At 48.2% G+C, this 20,952-nt stretch overlaps 1 protein-coding gene across 1 annotated transcript in view; it reads left to right on the top strand.

Annotated features, from left to right (window-relative positions):
- The first annotated feature begins 571 nt into the window (after window positions 1-571).
- The window catches only part of ACSS1 (acyl-CoA synthetase short chain family member 1), a 171,042-nt gene continuing 150,661 nt past the window's right edge, over window positions 572-20,952 (top strand). The window contains exon 1 of the mRNA XM_075339418.1: window positions 572-1,111. Coding sequence (XP_075195533.1) covers window positions 736-1,111 — 376 coding nt within the window. The 5' untranslated portion in view covers window positions 572-735. The remainder of the gene's footprint in view (window positions 1,112-20,952) is intronic.

Here is a 20,952-nt window from a genome sequence, read left to right as displayed (position 1 = left end):
GCTCCCAGCCGGGTACAGCGAGTGTAAATGTGCTGGTGTTTGTGTCATGACTGGCACAGTCATGTAGGACCTGAGCTGTTACCTTAATTGTTACCTTATTTTTGTGACACCTGATTACCTAAGGGGCGTCACATATGCCACAATTATTTTTTGTTCGATTTTGTATGAATCCAGGAGGAAATGCTTCTGCACAATATCAAATTCATAAAAATCAGTGTGATCCAAGGGATCGGGGAAATAAATAGAAGTCGTAAAACCGTAAATTCCTAAACGACTGACATATATTGTATGTATCATACATTGCTCCATGTAGTGGGTTTTCATGAAGCTGTATGTGCAGACAATAGGCAGATCTTTACTCCAGATCATGAATACTACTATTGAGGAATCTGTCTGCAGAAAATCCCCTACCATGGCAGGAATCAGGAGACAAGCCCACCACCACAAGGAAACTCTGAAGACTCCGCTACCGGACATTTATCATCTGCACATGGATGATACAGGGGCAATGATCTGCAGCAGAGGCGCAGAAAGTTTCTTGTACATTTCCTGGATATGAAATAAGGAGGAGCTGTGGCTGGTGTAACTCTAGCACACAGCAGATGGTTTTGCAGTTGCAGTTATCATCAGCACAGAAACTTCCATCTGGGAACCTGGTGCAACTTTTTCATTCTTTGCTTTTCCAAAGTTATGGTGTTATTATAAATCCATCTTTATAACTCGTATGTAATCACCATGGCAGCAAATCTAACAAGCAGACTACTCTTCCATCAGCTACTCATCAAACAGCAGGGACCTGCAAGAAGCTGCCCCTGGAGAAGACTTGGGGTGAGACACTGCGCCTCATACCAGAAGCAGAAGGTGCAACCATCTTACCAGAGCCCAGGACCCCAATGGGACGTCCATTCCTATATGCCAGAATCCACCGCCCTCCCCAATGTCCAGACCTTCCAGGATCTCGTGCAGTTCTCACATGATGACCCTGAGACATTTTGGGGTGTTCTTGCCAGGGAAAGGCTGACCTGGGTAACACCACACCAGACAGTCAGAGACTGCGACTTCAATGAAGGCCGGGTCAAATGGTTCCTTGGTGGAAAGCTGAATGTATCTGGTGAGTCTTAGTATCACATTCTGGGTGTAGGGGGTGATTTATATATATATATATATATATATATATATATATATATATATATATATATATATATATATATATATATATATACATACATATATATGTATATATATATACATATATATATATATATAATGTTCCCTTTATTTTTTGAGCAATATATATATATATATATATATATATATATATACATATATATAACAGGATGGGTGGGTGTTGCGTCTCGTCATATCATTGGCTTAGGATGGTTCTTTAATGTATCAATTTTTAATGTTTCCTTTAAATCATAAGCTGTGCAGCAGAAAGAGTTAATATTATCATTATAATGGGACAATGGCAGAACATTACTTATTATTTAACTATGTTAATATTATATAATATTTGATCAGTGTCATCCATAGCTCTGATCATGTTGGAGTATTATATTCTCGATGCCCTTTAATAAGGATACAGTGTATGAGCCCAGCCTGGGTCTCCATATGGAATGCATCAATGTATCTACATGGAGGATCACTCAGGTCATTGCTGTCACAGGCAGGGCCCACCCTTTCTGCCGTTGGGTAAAACTTCAAGGTGTTTTTTTTAATGCACAAAAAAAAGTTTTTCAGCCAATTTAAGATGTTTGTGGGAACCGAAAGGGTTAAAAAGTGTCTTGGGTTTGTCTTGGCCTGAACAACAGTGACACTGCTTGTGCTGCCCTCACTAAGGAGGGATGGGCTCGGATCCTGCAGCTGATTGGCTAAGATCGTATAGGAGTGGGCGTGTCCCAGCCCTGATTCCGGAGCCCCTTGTGCCGGAGTCACGTGCTGCCTGTATAATGTATGTGGCGCCCGCCCGCAGCGATGTTCGGGGATGGCACAGCCGGGGCAATGGCGCTGCCAGCAGGAGCCCGGACCTAGTGTTCATCGCCTTTTATGAGCGTACACGTTATCCCCGGATCATACATGGGCACAGGCAGCTGGCATGGCTGCAGTGTACTGTCTATGGGCGCAGGCAGCTGGCATGGCCGCAGTGTACTGTCTATTGTGCTTTATGTAAATGTGTTCCTGTGAAGAGGCACAGCGGGGTGTGGCGCACGGGATTGCCCATTGTAGGGGTGTGTGCAGCCTTATTAGCATGGTGCATGATGTACACAAGGCACAGTGTGATCCTGACCGCAATCTTGTTCTTTGCAGAATTGCTCAATATTTTGCATAAGAAAAAAAGAACATAAATCATGTCATTTCCTTTTTTTTTTGACATACAGTGAGAACAACCTGATGAAATCTGCAGAGTGTGAATGAGGCTTTAATCCCACGCCCAGGCGATTTTCAGTTTTTCTTTTATTTGCTCCCCTTCTTCCAAGAGCCGTAACTTTTTTATTTTTCCGTCAATCTTGCCATATAAGAGTTTGTTTTTTGCAGGATGAGTTGTACTTTTAAATGAAACGATAAGTTTTACTATATAGTGTACTGGAAACCGACAAAAAAATTCCAAGTGCAAAAAAAGTGCAATTGCACGATGGTTTTCGGGGCATTTTATTCACAGTGTTCACTGTATGGTAAGGCTATGTGCGCACGTAGCGTCTGGCAATGCAGAAATTTCTGCAGCGATTTGAACAGCACACGTGCGCTTCAAATCGCTGCAGAAAGAGTCCGTAGTGAAAAAAAAAAAAAGCCAATTCCATGCGCTCTGAGTGCAGCCCCTCCCATAGACAGATCAGGAGCTGCAGGCAGAGCGCAGGAAAGAAGTGACATGTCACTTCTTAGAACGCGCGTTTCGGGCAGCAGCCGAAGCGCTGCTCTCTAATACGCCATGTGCGCACATCTCCTGCATAATCTTCATAGATTATGCTGGGGACGCAGGACGCATGCAGTTACACTGCGGTACAGATCGCAGCGTAACTGCATGCAAATGCATAACGTGCGCACATAGCCTAATAGATGAATCAGCATGATGCCTGAGGTTGGTACGAGTTCATAGATACCAAACATGTTTAGGTTTACTTTTATCTAAGGGGTAAAAAAAATTCAGAAGTTTGTCCAAAAAAAGTGGCGCGTTCTTTGCTCAATTTTCCGTGACCCATAGCGTTCTCATTTTTCGGAATCTATAGGTCAGTGATGGCTTGTTTTTGCGTCTTGAGCTGACGTTTTTAATGGTACTACTTTTGTACAGATGCTACGTTTTGATCACATGTTATTGCATTTTGCGCAAAATTTGCGATGACTAAAAACGTAATTTTGGCATTTTGATTTTGTTGCCGCTTTTTTTTTATTTTTTTAACCCTTTAATTTTCAATGGGGAGATTGGGGGTGAGAGAGGGGCTAAAGACAGAGGGAGAAATCAGAGACAAAAGGAGGTGCTAGAGGCAGAGCTCTCCCCCTCTTCCCTCTTCTATCTACATAGAATCTCATCAGCACCAATTGCCATCTCCTATCTCAGTAATGGGAAAGTCTTCACTAAATACAGATTTTACCTCAGAATTGAGAATTTTGATAATGACTGATCAATTCTGGCAGAGAAAGAAGCAGATTTCCCTGATAACATATATTACACTGTTGCTTATTTTCATGTGTACTATGATTTATGGAAGTAAAAAAAACTTAAAATGATGGTTGTGCTTGAAATGGCTCAATGTGTTTTAGATTATGTGCATTCTTACAGTAGAGTCTTGGCTGTCTTCCGTGGCCATAATTATTCTCCGGGAAGGAATCTTCAGTAGTAGTATAATTCCAAATGTGGCGCCCCTGACCTGGTCAGGCACCACAGAGTATTGCACCCATGCGGGAGCAATGCTTCCAGGTAATCTCCAAAGGCCAGGATGAGGTGCACACACAAACATATAGTGATCAGGCCTCCCACATCACCAGAGGGGACCCTTGGGTAGCCAGAAGGGGTTAACTTTCAATTCCCAGCTAGGGGTGTGTTCAGGGGCTGGTTGCTAGGAAGCAGGGCAGAGAGAGAGAGGAGGAAGTGAGGGAGTCGAGAGGAAGTGGTTGAAGTGTATGGAGGGGGAGCAGAGAAGCTCCCGTGCAGACAGGTCCTGAGGAGTGCTGTAGCTGAAAGCGGAGGAGAACGGAGTACTGTGGGTCGGCCTGAAGAGCATCCAGAGAAAGAGGGGTGGCTGAGTACGGAGATCCCAGTATCCGAGCACACAAGGGGAACTAGGTCCCCAGTACAGGCAGCAGATCATCCAGAGCTGCTTAACCTACAGGTTGGGGGGGTACTTCATGCCCTCACCACGACTACACAGAGCTTGAGCCAAGCAGCACACCAGGCCCATAAGGGGACAGGGCCAGAAGCCATCCCACCAAGGCCACGCTGCCGGCAGACGAGCCAGAGAGAGGGGAGCAGGGTGGTAACAGCTTCCCTGGAGGGGTCCTACTACGCTTCAAGCAAAGGATCCTTCTAAAACAGAAAGAGTGCAAGGAAGGCGAGTGGACAGCTACCCTCAGAACGGCCTCCTGGAATTCCTGGTTCCACCTGGTTATCACAGTGTCGCCCGGGCATCTCACCGTGACCTCCAAACAGTGAGTAAACACGTTAAAAGACTTCTTGGACTGTGTTTGAGTCATTCTGCGACTTGTGGTACTACAAACCCACACCGGGCCCTGGGGCTTGCCTCACTCTCAGGAGGCTACTATATCCGACTGCACCCACCATCAGCCCCAGGCGTCCCCTAACCTGCAGTGGCGGTCCCCACTGACCGCAATACTGAGAGTGGCGTCACGATCAAAACTGAAGATTCCCTACCTGTGACCAGCACCAGCTACGTGGAGTCCCTGAAGGTATGCACTGATACAACACCTGTGGGGCTTCACATCTTCTGGCGTCACGAACAGGATAAGGACTAGACCTGTTCAGACAGGTGACCGTGTGCCTCAGAGGTCCGACCGCAAAAATTGAACCGCCGCCATATTGCCATCTTCAAAAGCGCGCGCTGCAGCCCGCGCGAGGGAGAAGAGCACCGCCCACGAAGAGGTGTGGCCGCCCCAGAATTCCCACAATTCAGAGAGCGTTCTGACCCAGTAAGTGGAAAGGGAGCGCGCAGATTTCTGAAGAAAAATGGACGCTGCAGGAGGTAATGCCCCTGGTCAGGGCGACGCAGCCCAAGCGATGCCAGCCCCTGTCGCGCTGGACGCCGCAGCGCCTGGTGCCGGTGCCGCGGTCGCAGCTGCGCCGGCCGAGGTCGCCCCCATAATGCCAGTGTCCTTGTTGTATGCCCCAGGGGCGCAATGGCTGCCTCAATACGCCGGTAAAATAGACACGCTGACCGGGTTTAAGAAAAAGATCAACACCCTGCTAGACATGCACGCGATGACTGGTAAGCAGAGGGCCGCTGTGGTGCTGGGACAATTGACTGGAGCAGCAGAATTGGAAGCTGAGTCCTGGGCCAATGATGACCGGAGCTCTGTTGAGACCATCTTTGCCAAACTAGCAGCTGCTTTTGAACACCGCACAGAGGGAGAGCTGAGAACGGACTTCTATCACTGCCGTCAGAAGCCCCAAGATAGTATAAGAGACTATGCCCTCAGGCTGCAGGCTGCACTACGGGCTCTCAAGCTGGTGGACCCTGTCAGTGACCAGGAAGGAAACCGGATGATGAAGGAACAATTCCTGCGGGGCCTGCGCTCTCCTGAGGATGGGAAGCAGATGAAGCTGTGGTCCCTAGAACACCCCGACGTGGACTTTGCCATTCTGAAAGACCGGGCAGTGAAAGCACTCCAACCCCCTGTGGACACAGACCCTGCCAGTTCCACGGCTGCAGGGGCGGAATCCTCCACGCAGGCCCTGATGACTGCAAAAGGACTCAACGCGCCAGCAGAGACCATAAGTACGCTATCCTCCCAAGTGCAGCAGCTCACTAAGGACGTCGCACAAATCCTGAAAGCAATGCAGTTGCCCTCAGAGACCAAAGTCCCTCATCAGATCCTGCTAGCCGACAACCCAGAGGACGTCCCTTGGATGCGGAGGAGAAGGGGTCCCCCAACTCGAGGCAGGAGCAGTGATCGCTATGACTCAGCTGGACAACCCATCTGTCGTCGTTGCCAGAAGGCAGGTCACTATGCAAGGGCCTGTCCTTTAAACGAGTCAAACCTGGGGCCGAGGGCCAGTCCTCAGGATTAAGAAGATCAGGCCCAAGTCGCTGCTGTGATCAGTACGTGGGTGGACGTCCTGTCCTGTCCATCGTCTTGGACGGGATCCCTACCCCGGCATTATTGGACACCGGCTCTCAGGTCACCACGATCCCGCATGTCCTTTATCGGAGGTTTTGGTCGGACGGCGATCTCCGACCACCGGACCCCTCCCTCACCATCTATGCTGCCAACGGACAACCTATAGACCAGATCGGGGTCAAAGAGGTAACCATAAAGGTGGGAAGGCAGGAAATGAAGGGACAAGGACTGATTGTTGTGGACACTGATGTTAGAGAAAGGAACCCGCAAATGATTTTAGGCACTAATGTCATAGAAAATTGCCTAGGGGAAGTGTTGTTGTTGCTTCACCAGATTGTTGAAGGTGCTGACGGCAGGTCGCAAAGAGCCTTGCAAAAGGAGATCCGAATCATTCTGAGGAAGCAACAGGTAAAACAGACTGGCGGTGAGATTGGTAGTGTACGGGTGATGGATGCTAACCCCATTGTGATACCCCCACGGAGTGAAATGATGATGTGGTGTAGAGCAGCGGTAGGTCTCAGAGGACAAGATTACCAGGCTGTACTAGAGTCCACTCATTCAGACCACTGGCCCACGATTCTGACAGCCAGGGGGGTAGTTGATGTACACAAGGGACGAGTGCCTGTACGAGTGTTGAACTGTGGGGAGGAGGAAGCCAGACTACCAAGGTACGCTACCATAGCCAAACTGTTTACATGCTCAGATGACGCCATAACACCTGTAGGTCCCCTGACACAAGCTGACTCAAAAGAGGGTGAGACCTCCCAAAAGCAGTTAGAAGATTGGTGCCAGAAACTACACGTGGGGACTGACTCTACACCCGACTACCAGAAACATGGGGTTTACAGGGTCGTGCAGGAATACGAGCAGGTCTTTAGTAAGAACCCACTAGACTTTGGTAGGATCAAAGGGGTGCAACATCACATACCCACAGGCAGTCATCCTCCCATTAAGGAAAGACATAGGCCTATTCCACCAGCCCATTACCAGCGCACAAAGGACATGCTGAAGGACATGAAGGAGGCAGGAGTCATAAGGGACAGTTGCAGCCCCTGGGCAGCTCCCCTAGTCCTGGTGAGGAAGAAGGATGGCACGATGAGGATGTGTGTGGATTACAGACGGATAAATCAGATAACACACAAGGATGCCTACCCTTTGCCAAGGATAGAGGAATCCCTCGCTGCCTTGAAAACCTCTAACTACTTTTCTACCCTAGATCTTACTAGTGGCTACTGGCAAGTATTTGTAGCAGAAGAAGATCGGGAGAAGACGGCCTTCACCACCCCAATGGGCCTCTGTGAGTTCAACAGCATGCCATTTGGACTCTGCAATGCCCCCGGGACCTTCCAGAGGCTTATGGAATGCTGCCTAGGGCACCTCAACTTTGAAACCGTCCTGCTCTACCTGGATGATGTCATCGTGTACTCCAAGACCTACGAGGACCACCTGAAACACCTGGCTGAAGTCTTTGAAGCACTATCCCGATATGGAATGAAGCTGAAACCATCCAAGTGCCATTTACTGAAGCCAAAGGTCCAGTACCTAGGTCACGTGGTCAGTGCAGAAGGAGTAGCACCGGACCCAGAGAAGGTCACAGTCATCCAGGAATGGCCCACACCTACTACCGTCCGGGAGGTACGTCAGTTCCTTGGCTTGGTAGGCTACTACAGAAGGTTCATCAAGGGCTACACGAAAATGGCAGCGCCTTTGCAAGAGCTCCTGGTAGGCCACCCAAAGAAGAGAGGAAAGATCTCCGGCCCGCCATTTCACTGGGGAGAAGCAGAAGAACACTCCTTCAGACAAATGAAAGGGGCCTTGACGGGTGAAGAGATCCTAGCCTACCCTGACTACGGTCTGCCATTCGTACTGTACACAGATGCCAGTAATGTGGGACTGGGAGCAGTGCTTTCACAGGTGCAGGGAGGCAAAGAGCGTGTGATTGCTTACGCCAGCAGGAAGCTCAGGCCTACTGAAAGAAACCCGGAGAATTATAGCTCATTCAAGCTAGAGTTCCTGGCCATGGTATGGGCTATCACAGAGCGGTTCAAGCACTACCTGGCAGCCACCAAATTCACTGTCTTCACGGACAACAACCCCCTGACCCACTTGGATACTGCTAAATTGGGTGCCATGGAGCAGCGTTGGGTAGCCCGACTGGCGAATTATGACTTTACTGTCAAGTATCGAGCTGGCCGCAAGAACGGCAACGCAGATGCTCTGTCCAGGATGCCTCACCTAGCAGACGAGGGTGAAGATGTAGATGATCTTGAAGAGATTGAGCTGCCAGCGTTCCATCGCCATGGAGCAAAACAGTGTCGGCAGTCGCGTGCCAACCGCCAAGAGGTGACCCTGAACCCACTACCTCACTACAACTGGAAGGAGACCCAGGAAAATGATCCAGCGGTAGGCTTGGTAAAGAAACTGATCAGCCAGCCGGGCGCCAGCCTTGACAAAGGAGCCCCACCTGAGGCACAGTACCTATGGAAGGAGAGGGGTCGATTATTCATCTATCAAGACAAACTTTACAGGAGCATCATTGACCCGAGGACGCATGAGAAGGTGTGGCAAGTGATTGTACCACAGAAGGATACGAGGATGGTGCTAGAAGCCTATCACAATGGTGCAGGCCACTTTGGTTGGAAGAAACTGGAGGCCCTACTTAAAGTAAGATTCTACTGGGTGGGCATGAGATCTGCCCTAGAGAAGTGGTGTCGAAACTGCGGGCCTTGCAATCTTAGAAGAAAAGACCAGCACCGCCAGAGAGCACCACTCCAGCCCATCCAAACTAAACGGCCCCTGGAGATCGTGGCCCTGGACCATGTAAAGTTGGCACCCAGCAGACAAGGCTACAACTACGCTCTCACTATGGTTGACCACTACTCCAGATTCCTGGTAGTAGTACCAGTCAAGGACTTGACAGGTCAAACTGCAGCCAAAGCTTTCCAGACACACTTCTGTCGACCACATGGCTATCCAGATCAAGTGCTCACTGACCAAGGACCAGCCTTTGAAGCTGAAGTGTTTAAGGAGTTTTGTAACCTATACGGCTGCCAGAAGATCCGTACTACGCCTTACCATCCTCAGACCAATGGCATGTGTGAGAAGATGAACCACATCATTCTCGATCTTCTGAAGACGCTCCCATTGGAGGAACGAAGTCAGTGGCCAGAAAAACTGCCCGATCTAGTGGACATGTATAACAACATCCCTGTGAGTTCCACGAACTGCACACCGGCATACCTGATGAGGGCCAGACCAGGGAGGTTGCCAGTAGATCTGGAAATGGGAGTTGAGACCCCTGAAGACCATCAACAAGGTGATGATTGGGATTCCAACCGCCAAACCCAATACAAGAAAGTACAAGAGTGTGTGGAGCGAAGCCTGACTCAGCAGCGTGAGAAACAAGAAAAGGCCTACAATCGAAAAGCACCTGCTGTTCCTTTGATGCCAGGAGATATAGTTCTCAAGGGAAAGAGAAGGCGTCATAAACTTGACAATCACTGGGAAGAAGAACCCTATACTGTGTTACCATCAACGCTTAGCAATGAAAAGACATGCCTTATCAGCAAAGATGGAGGAAAAACAACAGCTGTCGTTTCTAGAGATCGCCTAAAGAAATGTCCTGAACAACTAAGAATCCCTGAAGAAATTCCCAACCCTTTGCCAGTTCAAGAACCAAAAGAAAGGATGATCCATACTGCGCTTGGAGATTTTCCAGCAAGTTGGCCTCAATACAATGGAGCAGTTGTTATTCCAGTCATTACATTCACTCAATCTAGAGAAGTAGGAGACCTAGAAGCACCTGTTCAGAACCTAGAAGTGCCAAATGTAGCTGAAGCAGAAAACCACGCATTGGTATCAGTACCCAGTACACCCAGAATTCACATTGAGACACATACATCGGGTGGGAGGACACAACCTCAGACAGATGACAGTATAGTACTGCGTAGATCAACCCGCAGCAACTTTGGTCAGCTCCCATTACGCTATAGACAAAGTACAGTTTAGTTCAAAGTGACTGTATGAAATGTAATGTTTAACCTGTTTATAGTTAAGCAACGTTTAAGCGAAATGTGCCCACAAGGACTATTGTGAGACCTTCTTAAAATGTTAGACCACTGGTTATGAACTGGCTTTAACCACAAACTTTTGTATTGTAAAAAGTTGCCTTCTTGGTACCAACCCCAGAGTCTGCCTGTTGAGGGGCATGGCTCTGCACCAACAAGGGGGCACGCCTGTTTATGGGGCCTGCCCTCCAACACTCGGAAGCGGGTACGCCTGTTTATGGGGCCTACCTTACACCACTCCCCTCAGGAGAGGAAGATTGGAGGAAAGGTCTGGGGAATGTGATGGCCCAGACCTGGTTACCAAAAGGACCGGTGACCTACCTCCTGGAGGTTTCTGGGTGGGTTCGGACATGTGGGTGGTTGGTGGTGGAATGGTACCTGGCATGTTTAAATGTAAATAATTGCCCCTGCGTGGGAAAAGTTTGTATTTACCTTTTTCTCTTGTCTTTGCAGCCCGAGGACGTGCTGATGATAACTAAGGGGGAATGTGGCGCCCCTGACCTGGTCAGGCACCACAGAGTATTGCACCCATGCGGGAGCAATGCTTCCAGGTAATCTCCAAAGGCCAGGATGAGGTGCACACACAAACATATAGTGATCAGGCCTCCCACATCACCAGAGGGGACCCTTGGGTAGCCAGAAGGGGTTAACTTTCAATTCCCAGCTAGGGGTGTGTTCAGGGGCTGGTTGCTAGGAAGCAGGGCAGAGAGAGAGAGGAGGAAGTGAGGGAGTCGAGAGGAAGTGGTTGAAGTGTATGGAGGGGGAGCAGAGAAGCTCCCGTGCAGACAGGTCCTGAGGAGTGCTGTAGCTGAAAGCGGAGGAGAACGGAGTACTGTGGGTCGGCCTGAAGAGCATCCAGAGAAAGAGGGGTGGCTGAGTACGGAGATCCCAGTATCCGAGCACACAAGGGGAACTAGGTCCCCAGTACAGGCAGCAGATCATCCAGAGCTGCTTAACCTACAGGTTGGGGGGGTACTTCATGCCCTCACCACGACTACACAGAGCTTGAGCCAAGCAGCACACCAGGCCCATAAGGGGACAGGGCCAGAAGCCATCCCACCAAGGCCACGCTGCCGGCAGACGAGCCAGAGAGAGGGGAGCAGGGTGGTAACAGCTTCCCTGGAGGGGTCCTACTACGCTTCAAGCAAAGGATCCTCCTAAAACAGAAAGAGTGCAAGGAAGGCGAGTGGACAGCTACCCTCAGAACGGCCTCCTGGAATTCCTGGTTCCACCTGGTTATCACAGTGTCGCCCGGGCATCTCACCGTGACCTCCAAACAGTGAGTAAACACGTTAAAAGACTTCTTGGACTGTGTTTGAGTCATTCTGCGACTTGTGGTACTACAAACCCACACCGGGCCCTGGGGCTTGCCTCACTCTCAGGAGGCTACTATATCCGACTGCACCCACCATCAGCCCCAGGCGTCCCCTAACCTGCAGTGGCGGTCCCCACTGACCGCAATACTGAGAGTGGCGTCACGATCAAAACTGAAGATTCCCTACCTGTGACCAGCACCAGCTACGTGGAGTCCCTGAAGGTATGCACTGATACAACACCTGTGGGGCTTCACACAAAGACGATCTTGTATTTCAGTATAAAGTTTAACTGAGGATACCTAATTTTTATTTACTTACTCACAGTTATATTGTTGGTAATAGAGGATGCAAAATCACTGCTTTGTTCAGAATTACGTCACCATCCTCATTCTTGGCAAAGCTTTGCTGCATTATTTAAAGGGAACCTGTCACCATAAAAATGCAGTCTAGTCTGCAGGCATCATGCTATAGAGCAGGGGGACCTGAGAAGATTGATATAAAGTTTTCAGAGAAAAGATTCAGTATAACCTGTGTTTTAATAAGATAAACCTCTGGTCTTTCTGGGACTTTCAGTTCTGTGGACTTATCAGTAATTGACAGCTTTCTTTGTATATGAGTGCATATAGAGATAGCTGTCAATCAATGATAGGACCGCCCACTGAACCAAAAATCCCAGAAATAACAGAGGTTGCATTGCACATACCTGTGTGACTGGCGCCCTATGTAAAATCTCATTAGTGTGCAAGTTAACTACCTGCAACCAACCCCTCCATGACTTGGTATGCTGAGAGTGGCTGTCTCATGGGTATTCTGCACCTGTGTTACCCCCACCTTTATCATAAGGGACCGGCTGTATCCTGTGAGTACATCTGCCATTTTGACCTGTGTTGGCTGGTGGCTTTTTTTCTGGTGAGTGTTTTTGATTTTTTTTCTGAATTTATGTCCTTCTCAGTGAATTATTATAACAAAACCTCTCACCCCATTGAGAATGAATTGAGAGGCAGTACACGTGATCAAACACCTCTCTATTCACATGGGCCCGGTTCTTGGGATTGGTGGGGGTCTTAGACCCTCAGCCATCAGGAAGTTATGCTCAATCTGATGCCCAAAATTAAAGAGAACCAGGCAGATCCAATATGCCCCCCTAATCACGAGCAGTTCTGGGTGCACATTGCTAATCTCTGCCGAACCGTCCCTGTATACACTAGCATAGATAAAGAGATCTTCAGAAAAAGTGTTTCTAAAGATTTTTCATCTTATGCATCAGCGCGGGGATTAGTCCCAAGCAGTGCCGGACTGGCCACCGGAGGAAGCGCCAGTTCAGTCCTGCAAATCCTGAGTTCAGTCCAGGCTACACGCCGGAGCTCAGGTGAGAGCTCCGGAGTTCAATGCAGGTAACCGCAGCCAGGCCTGGTATTACTGACATTTCCTCTGGTAGCCAGTCCGACACTGGTCCCAAGCGTTTTAGTTCCCCTGACTAGCTGCCCTTTTAGTATGTTAGCATGCCCATAGGGGTGTACTAACATGCTATTTAATGCAGCATCACCAGCGGTGGCGTGCGTAACTGTGTTCACTGTGACTGCGCTTCTGAATGCCGACACTTCCAGTCATGCGCAGTAGACTTCTCTGAAGTCGGGACGCGTATGCCCGGCTTCATTCTGCACATGACCAGAAGTGCCGGGCATTCAGAAGCGCTGTCACAGCGACCACAGGTACGCACGCCACCGCTGATGACGCTGGATTGAGTAGCATTTTAGTACGCCCCTGTGGGCATGCTAACATGCTAAGAGGGCGGCTAGTTGGGAGATATAATGCCCTTGGGACTAGTCCCCGCGTTCATTAGCATAAGATAAAAGACCTTTAGAAATACTTCTTATACAGATCCCTTCATCTATGCTGCTAGATACAGGGACGGTTAGGCAGGGATTAGCAATATGCACCCACAACTGCTCATGGTCCTGAGTGCATATTGCACCTGACAGGTTCCCTTTAACTACAATAAAGTAGAAACTCTATTTTGTAAGGTTCTCCCACACATACAAAAACTTTTAGATCTAAAGCAAAACTATCACTTGATTGATGCTGCCCAAATCACATGCTTCATGATTCTGAGCTTGGCCGCATGATCACAGCCAAGTATGTTTTTCTTGAAATGCCCCAGCATTTGACAACCATAGGAAAGATGTGGCTAGTTTGGACCTGCCCTTGGCCAACTTCTCTCCGCACCGGTCTAATTCATTGACAGGTCTCTTTTTATCTATGCAGATGGGAGAGAGCTGTTAATCAACTAGACTGGTCATGGAGAAGACAGCCAGGGGCAGCTCCGGATTAGTCACATCTATTCTTATGGTTTGATTCTGAAAAATAATTTTTGCTCTGATTCTTTTTGCTTGTGGTTTGGGAAACATGAATTGAGTGACAGGTTCCCTTTAAACTAGGGAATTAAAGCCACCAATCACCAGGATTTTTCTATATAACCTAAAGCCAGTGCTTTACTGGCACTGTCAGGCTGATTCTATACATACAATTAGTTGTCAGCTTGGATGTATAGGTTTTGAAACACAATCAAGTAAAGTTTGTAAAATCAACTTTTTGAGTGACAGCAGCTGCAGAAGCGAATAGCTGGGGTGGGTATTCATAGTTATCCCCTCCCCCTGTTATTTTTGCTAACTCTATTATAGAATCAATTTAGTTTGTGACTAAAAGGACCTGTGCTGATGTCATACCCATGTGACCAGAAGGAATGAGGCCTCAGCCAAAATAGCTGATACCAGGAAGCAACATTTTTCTGTTGGCTGAGACCCCGCCCCTTCTGGTCACATGGGTATGATATCAGCACAGGTCCTTTTAGTCACAAACTAAATCAATTCTATAATAGAATTAGCAAAAGTAATAGGGGGATGGGATAACTATGAAAACCCCTCAACTATCAGCTGCTGTCATTCAACAAGCTGCTAATTTTACAAACTTTACTTGCTTGAGTTTCAAAACCTATACATCTTAGCTGTCAACTAAAGGGATGTATAGAATCAGCCTGATAGTGCCAGTATAGCACTGGCTTTAGGTTATATACAAAAATCCTGATGATTCTTTAAAGCAGAAAGTAAAACACCTATATGGGGACAAAAACGTACCCCTCCTTGCCCTCTTTATATTCAAGCAGCTATTCCCCTCTAATCAAGCAACTAATGGCTGATCTCTGCACGTGAGACCACAAATCCCTCTCTTAGATTGGACGTATCAATTATTATAAATCCATACAATAGAGGTATATCAAATGTACACAAGTATTGGATTAGAGAACACGGCACCATCTTGCACTGTAAATACTATGTTGTTGCCCTGAAACTGGAAACCAGTTCCCCTTTCCCAGCATGGCTCCATAGAGACTCTGATATAGTCTAGTGTTATATAGTGTTGGAGCAGATGTGTTACATGTAATTATTATTCAAGCATTGTGCCCAAAGGTGCATGATTACTTTCATTAAGGTTATAATTAATGTCATCCCTTTAGATTCACATCTGTTTCCCGTAAGGCTATGTGCCCACGGGAGCCTGTTTGTGCGGATTTTTCCGCGGAAAACCTGCAGATTTTTCTGGATTTTCCAGATAAATCCGCAGGTTTTAGCATGTACAGGCACTTCCCATGTTATCCTATGGGACATGGGGAGTGCTGTGTCCACGCTGCGGAAAGTGCGGTGCCGAACATACTGCGGATGTAGGCATCCGCATGTATAATTGCATGTCAATTATTCATGCGGAATTACCTGCGGATGTCCCGGACCTCCGCTATGGAGATGAGAGGCCGAGACGTCCGCACGTAAGCCTCGTGAATGTCCGCATGTTTCCCGCAGCTATTCCGCTGTAATCTAGCAGCTAAAAATAGCTGTGGACGCCGGTGGGCAGCTGCGGGAAACATGCGCTCGTACCTGCGGATACATCCGCAGGTACGAGCGCCCGTGGGCACATAGCCTTACTCTTGAGAATATTGTAGTTGATATTTGCAGATATACTATTTTGAATGTTATATTTGCCAACTGTCCTAGAAAGTCCTGCAGTCTCCCTGAAAAAGGTGAGACCTCCTGGACCAGTTGTCAGATCTCTTGCGCCTCACAGAGGTCTTCCAGTAAGCGGTGCTTCCCGAAGGTTTATTTATTTAAAATGTAGCGCTGTCATATTCAACAGCGCTTTACAAACATCATTCATCATCATCATTGTCCCCATTAGGACTCACAATCTAAATTTCCTATCAGTATGTCTTTAGAGACTAGGAAGATACTAGAGTTCCTGTTACATGGTCTGTCGGTGGTCTCCTGGCAGCTCTAATACGGCTACTACAGGCAGGTTTAGAGCAAGCCACAATGTATATTAGATCCCAGGGATTGTCTCGGCTTTCACCATTTAACCCCTGTACAGGTATCTGGGCTTACACAAGGGCCCTGCGCTAGACCTACAAAGTCAGCTCTTGGCCATTGGTGCAGGCTGGTGGAATGGTACTGGACAAAACAAGGAGGACAGTCAAGGTACAAAATTGAAAAGCAAAAGAATCGTCATGAAACAGGCAGACAATAAGAATATAACGATCAAACAGGAGCAGCTATCACACGACTGAACCAGAGTGGAAACTAACTATATCTTGCATATCTCTGCATGAGGCTGGGAGCATGGCCTATGCCTCCTAGACTTTCTGGGCTGATGTCTCTTCCCATAGAATGAATAAGGCCAATGTCGCAGAAGCAGGTCATGTAGATGGTTTTGCTTTGAAGCAATATTTTTAATGTACCTGGATCATTTTAAGCTATATTAATAAATTGGTGAAGTTTTATATCCAAATGGTAGAATACGTTTGTTATCTTTGCCTGTAGAAGGTGGGATGGCACCCAAAGAAATCCCATGAACATACAAACTCCTTGCAGATGTTGTCCTTGCTAACACTTGTTCACCTGTGATAGTTTCTTGTGTGTGGCACCAAGACGCTTCTTCATCAGATTGAGTATCAATGTCCAGATGCATATTAAGCTTATATTAAAAGGAGATGTAGAAGGATTCGTCCCATAAAAGGACTGTAAAATGTAGGTGCTGCTCTCCAGAATCCCTGTAGAATCCCTGTAGGACCATATCAACAATATAGCAGAGAAGTTGTAGATGGCGGCCTCCACTAGAAGTTGACTTTTCAACTAATCTAGTATTTGGATGGAGATTAGCTACTAACTAATCGAGTTGTTTATAGCTATTTTGCGTGAAAACCCCCAGTCTTGATGAATCAGCCCTATATGTATAACCAGACATTACTGCTCCACACAGTTGGAGGAGGAGCATTATAGCATAAATAGACAAAACGTCTCTTGTCACCCGGAGTCTGGACGTCCACAGAAATTGTATAGTGCATAGTGACATGGTGAAATCTGTGCCTGATACTGTATTCTTATCTATTGTTCCTGTATAGATCTGGCATACCTCAGATGAATTAATTAAAAATAGTAGCCTTAGGAATTTTTATTACATAATCTATAGATTTTAGAATCTGCACTTTGCCACAGTTTGCTGGAAGGACCTAAACCATACCTTGCCATTCCTTTAAAAAGCATGTCAGTTAATAAATTTGGTACATCTCTGTTCGCACCAGGAATTACGGTAAATATGCAGGTTATGAGCAATAAAAATTGGCCAACATTTAGTTTATGTAAATTAACAAAAATCTGTCTGTCCTTGGGAGGCTTAGGGGTGCTTCACACATAGCGAGATCGCTACCGAAATCACTGCTACGTCACGTTTTTGGTGACGCAACAGTGACCTCATTAGCGATCTCGCTGTGTGTGACACTGAGCAGCGATCTGGCCCCTGCTGCGAGATCGCTGCTCGTTACACACAGCCCTGGTTCGTTTTCTTCAAAGGCGCTCTCCCGCTGTGACGCACACATCGCTGTGTGTGACAGCGAGAGAGCGACAAAATGAAGCGAGCAGGGAGCAGGAGCCGGCATCTGGCAGCTGTGGTAAGCTGTAACCAGGGTAAACATCAGGTAACCAAGGGAAGCCCTTTCCCTGGTTACCCGATATTTACCTTCGTTACCAGCCTCCACCGCTCTCGCTGCCAGTGCCGGCTCCCTGCTCTGTGCACATGTAGCTGCAGTACACATCAGGTAATTAACCCGATGTGTACTGTAGCTAGGAGTGCAGGGAGCCAGCGCTAAGCAGTGTGCGCGGCTCCCTGCTCTCTGCACATGTAGCTGCAGTACATGTGGCGCCCCTGAGGCTTCCGTCGCCACAGGTCATTGCACCCCATCCAGCGGTGTGATGCCCCATTCTGGGAGAGGAAGAGAGTGAACTCCGGTCCCCTGGTAAATCCACACTACACCCATTGCTAGGAACACACTGGGACCAGGGAAAGTGGCAGACAACCCTCCCATGCTGCATGCTGGGAGGGGCCGTAAGACCCATCCCTGCTCCTATAGGGTACAGCATAGCAACTGGGGAGGTGGGAGGAGCCATCTGAGAGCAGACACAGAGAGGAAGGTCAAGTTTACTCAGTTTACCTCAGGGAGTGAGAGAGTGAGGAGCCAGCATGTAGTTGGAGAAGAAGAACGAGAGAAAGGAGGGAGGAGGAGGCCTGCTGGAGGCAGGCAAGGAGAAGAAAAGAGAAAGAAAGCTCCAAGTCAGACAGGAGCAGAGAAACAGCCAGAGACGCTTCCTGGTGAAGATCCTGGGACTCGGAGGGTCCAGGTGACACCACGTAGAAGACAGAAGGAGTCGCAGGGCCACGGGTAGTCTGTATAGCTGTCGGGGCAGTTTAGAGCTACGGTGGCCTGGTCCACAATAACATCGGTGGAGGGATCAAGCTGCAGCAGGGGACGGTCCCTAGAGACTGGAGGAGTGCAAAGATCATCTCCAAACAGTAAAAACCGAGGCCCAGGGAACGTTGTAGACTCCCCGGGCCAGAACCCATAGCAGAACTTCCAGAAAAGGGGTAATCAGCCGACAGGTGACCCCCCAGCCTGGAGGCTGTAGTGGAGGCCAAGCCAGGTTTATCCTATTAAAGGCAAGGCTAAGGAAGACAGCCGAAGAAAGAGACACTTAAGAGAAGGGTACCGGCTTTTACTCTCAGAATCACCCAGAAACGGCGGAGGTCCCTGACAGTGGTCCCAGCAGTCCAAGGGTCCCTACAGTACTGTGACAAGAAGTGTGACTAAAGAACTTGAACTGCACTCTTGGAGTGGTCTCTGTTATTCCAGCTGCATAGACATTCACAAGCACCAACTGTGCCCCGGGCATTGCTCCACCTGTGGGGAGCAGTACCACCATTGCTGCCATAACATCATCCCGGTGGCCTCACACAGCAGCGGCGGCTTAATAGCCACATACCACAGGTGGCGTCACGAACAAAAACTTTAATTCAAGCCACATATTTTACTGACACCCACCAGGGCCACGGAGTCGGGCCCAGCCACCACTGACTTCCACCGGACTAGTCCGGCCCGGCACCGGGTGTCCCATAGCCCTGGGGTGGGCGAGTCATACACATCGGGTTAATTAACCCGATGTGTACTGTAGCTAGGAGAGCAAGGAGCCAGCGCTAAGCAGTGTGCGCGGCTCCCTGCTCTCGGCACATGTAGCGATGTTATGATCGCTGCTGCGCCGCTGTGTTTGACAGCTAAGCAGCGATCATAACAGCGACTTACAAGGTCGCTGTTACATCACAGAAAATGGTGACGTAACAGCAACGTCGTTGTCGCTGTCGCTATGTGTGAACCCAGCCTAAAGGGGGCTTTACACGCTGCGACATCGCTAATGCTTAGTCGTTGGGGTCACGGAATTGGTGACGCACATCCGGCCGCATTAGCGATGTTGCTGCATGTGACACCGATGAGCGATTTTGCATCGTTGCAAAAACGTGCAAAATCGCTCATCGGTGACATGGGGGTCCATTCTCGATTATCGTTACTGCAGCAGTAACGATGTAGTTCGTCGCTCCTGCGGCAGCACACATCGCTATGTGTGACGCCGCAGGAACGAGGAAGCTCTCCTTACCTGCCTCCCGGCCGCTATGAGGAAGGAAGGAGGTGGGCGGGATGTTACGTCCCGCTCATCTCCGCCCCTCCGCTGCTATTGGGCGGCCGCTCAGTGACGTCGCTGTGACGCTGCACGGATCGCCCCATTAGAAAGGAGGCGGTTCGCCGGTCACAGCGACGTCGCCGGGCAGGTAAGTATGTGTGACGGGTCTGGGCAATGTTGTGCGGCACGGGCAGCGATTTGCCCGTGTCGTGCAACAGATGGGGGCGGGTACTCACACTAGCGATATCGGGACCGATATCGCAGTGTGTAAAGTAGCCTTTAGTCCCCTTTCACTAAGCTAACCTTTCACTTTACTAATCACTTAGGGAATCTTTCAGCAGACTTTCACCGCCTAACTATTTCTACAGTGCTGGCCAAAAGTATTGGCACCTCTGCAATTCTTTCAGATAATACTCAGTTTCTTCTTTAAAATTATTACAATCACAAATTCTTTGGTATTATTATCTTCATTTAATTTGTCTTCAATGAAAAAAAATAAAAAAAGTTGTCATAAAGCCAAATTAGATATAATTCCACACCAAACATAAAAAAGGGGGTGGACAAAAGTATTGGCACTGTTTGAAAAATCATGTGATGCTTCTCTAATTTGTGTAATTAACAGCACCTGTAACTTACCTGTGGCACCTAACAGGTGTTGACAATAACTAAATCACACTTGCAGCCAGTTGACATGGATTAAAGTTGACTCAACCTCTGTCCTGTGTCCTTGTGTGTACCATATTGAGCATGTAGAAAAGAAAGAAGACCAAAGAACTGTCTGAGGCCTTGAGAATCCAAATTGTGAGGAAGCATGAGCAATCTCAAGGCTACAAGTCTATCTCCAAAGACCTGAAAGTTCCTGTGTCTACGGTGCGCAGTGTCATCAAGAAGTTTAAAGCCCATGGCACTGTGGCTAACCTTCCTAGATGTGGAAGGAAAAGAAAAATTGCAGAGAGATTTCAACGCAAGATTGTGCGGATGGTGGATAAAGAACCTCGACTAACATCCAAACAAGTTCAAGCTGCCCTGCAGTCCGAGGATATAACAGTGTCAACCCGTACTATCCGTCGGCATCTGAATGAAAAGGGACTGTATGGTAGGATACCCAGGAAGACCCCACTTTTTACTCCGAGACATAAAAAAGCAAGGCTGGAGTTTGCCAAAACTTACCTGAGAAAGCCTAAAACGTTTTGGAAGAATGTTCTCTGATCAGATGAGACAAAAGTAGAGCTT

The sequence above is a fragment of the Anomaloglossus baeobatrachus genome, chromosome 3 (assembly GCF_048569485.1).
Source record: "Anomaloglossus baeobatrachus isolate aAnoBae1 chromosome 3, aAnoBae1.hap1, whole genome shotgun sequence".
Classification (NCBI taxonomy): Eukaryota; Metazoa; Chordata; class Amphibia; order Anura; family Aromobatidae; genus Anomaloglossus; species Anomaloglossus baeobatrachus.
This window is presented reverse-complemented; position numbering and strand designations above follow the sequence as displayed.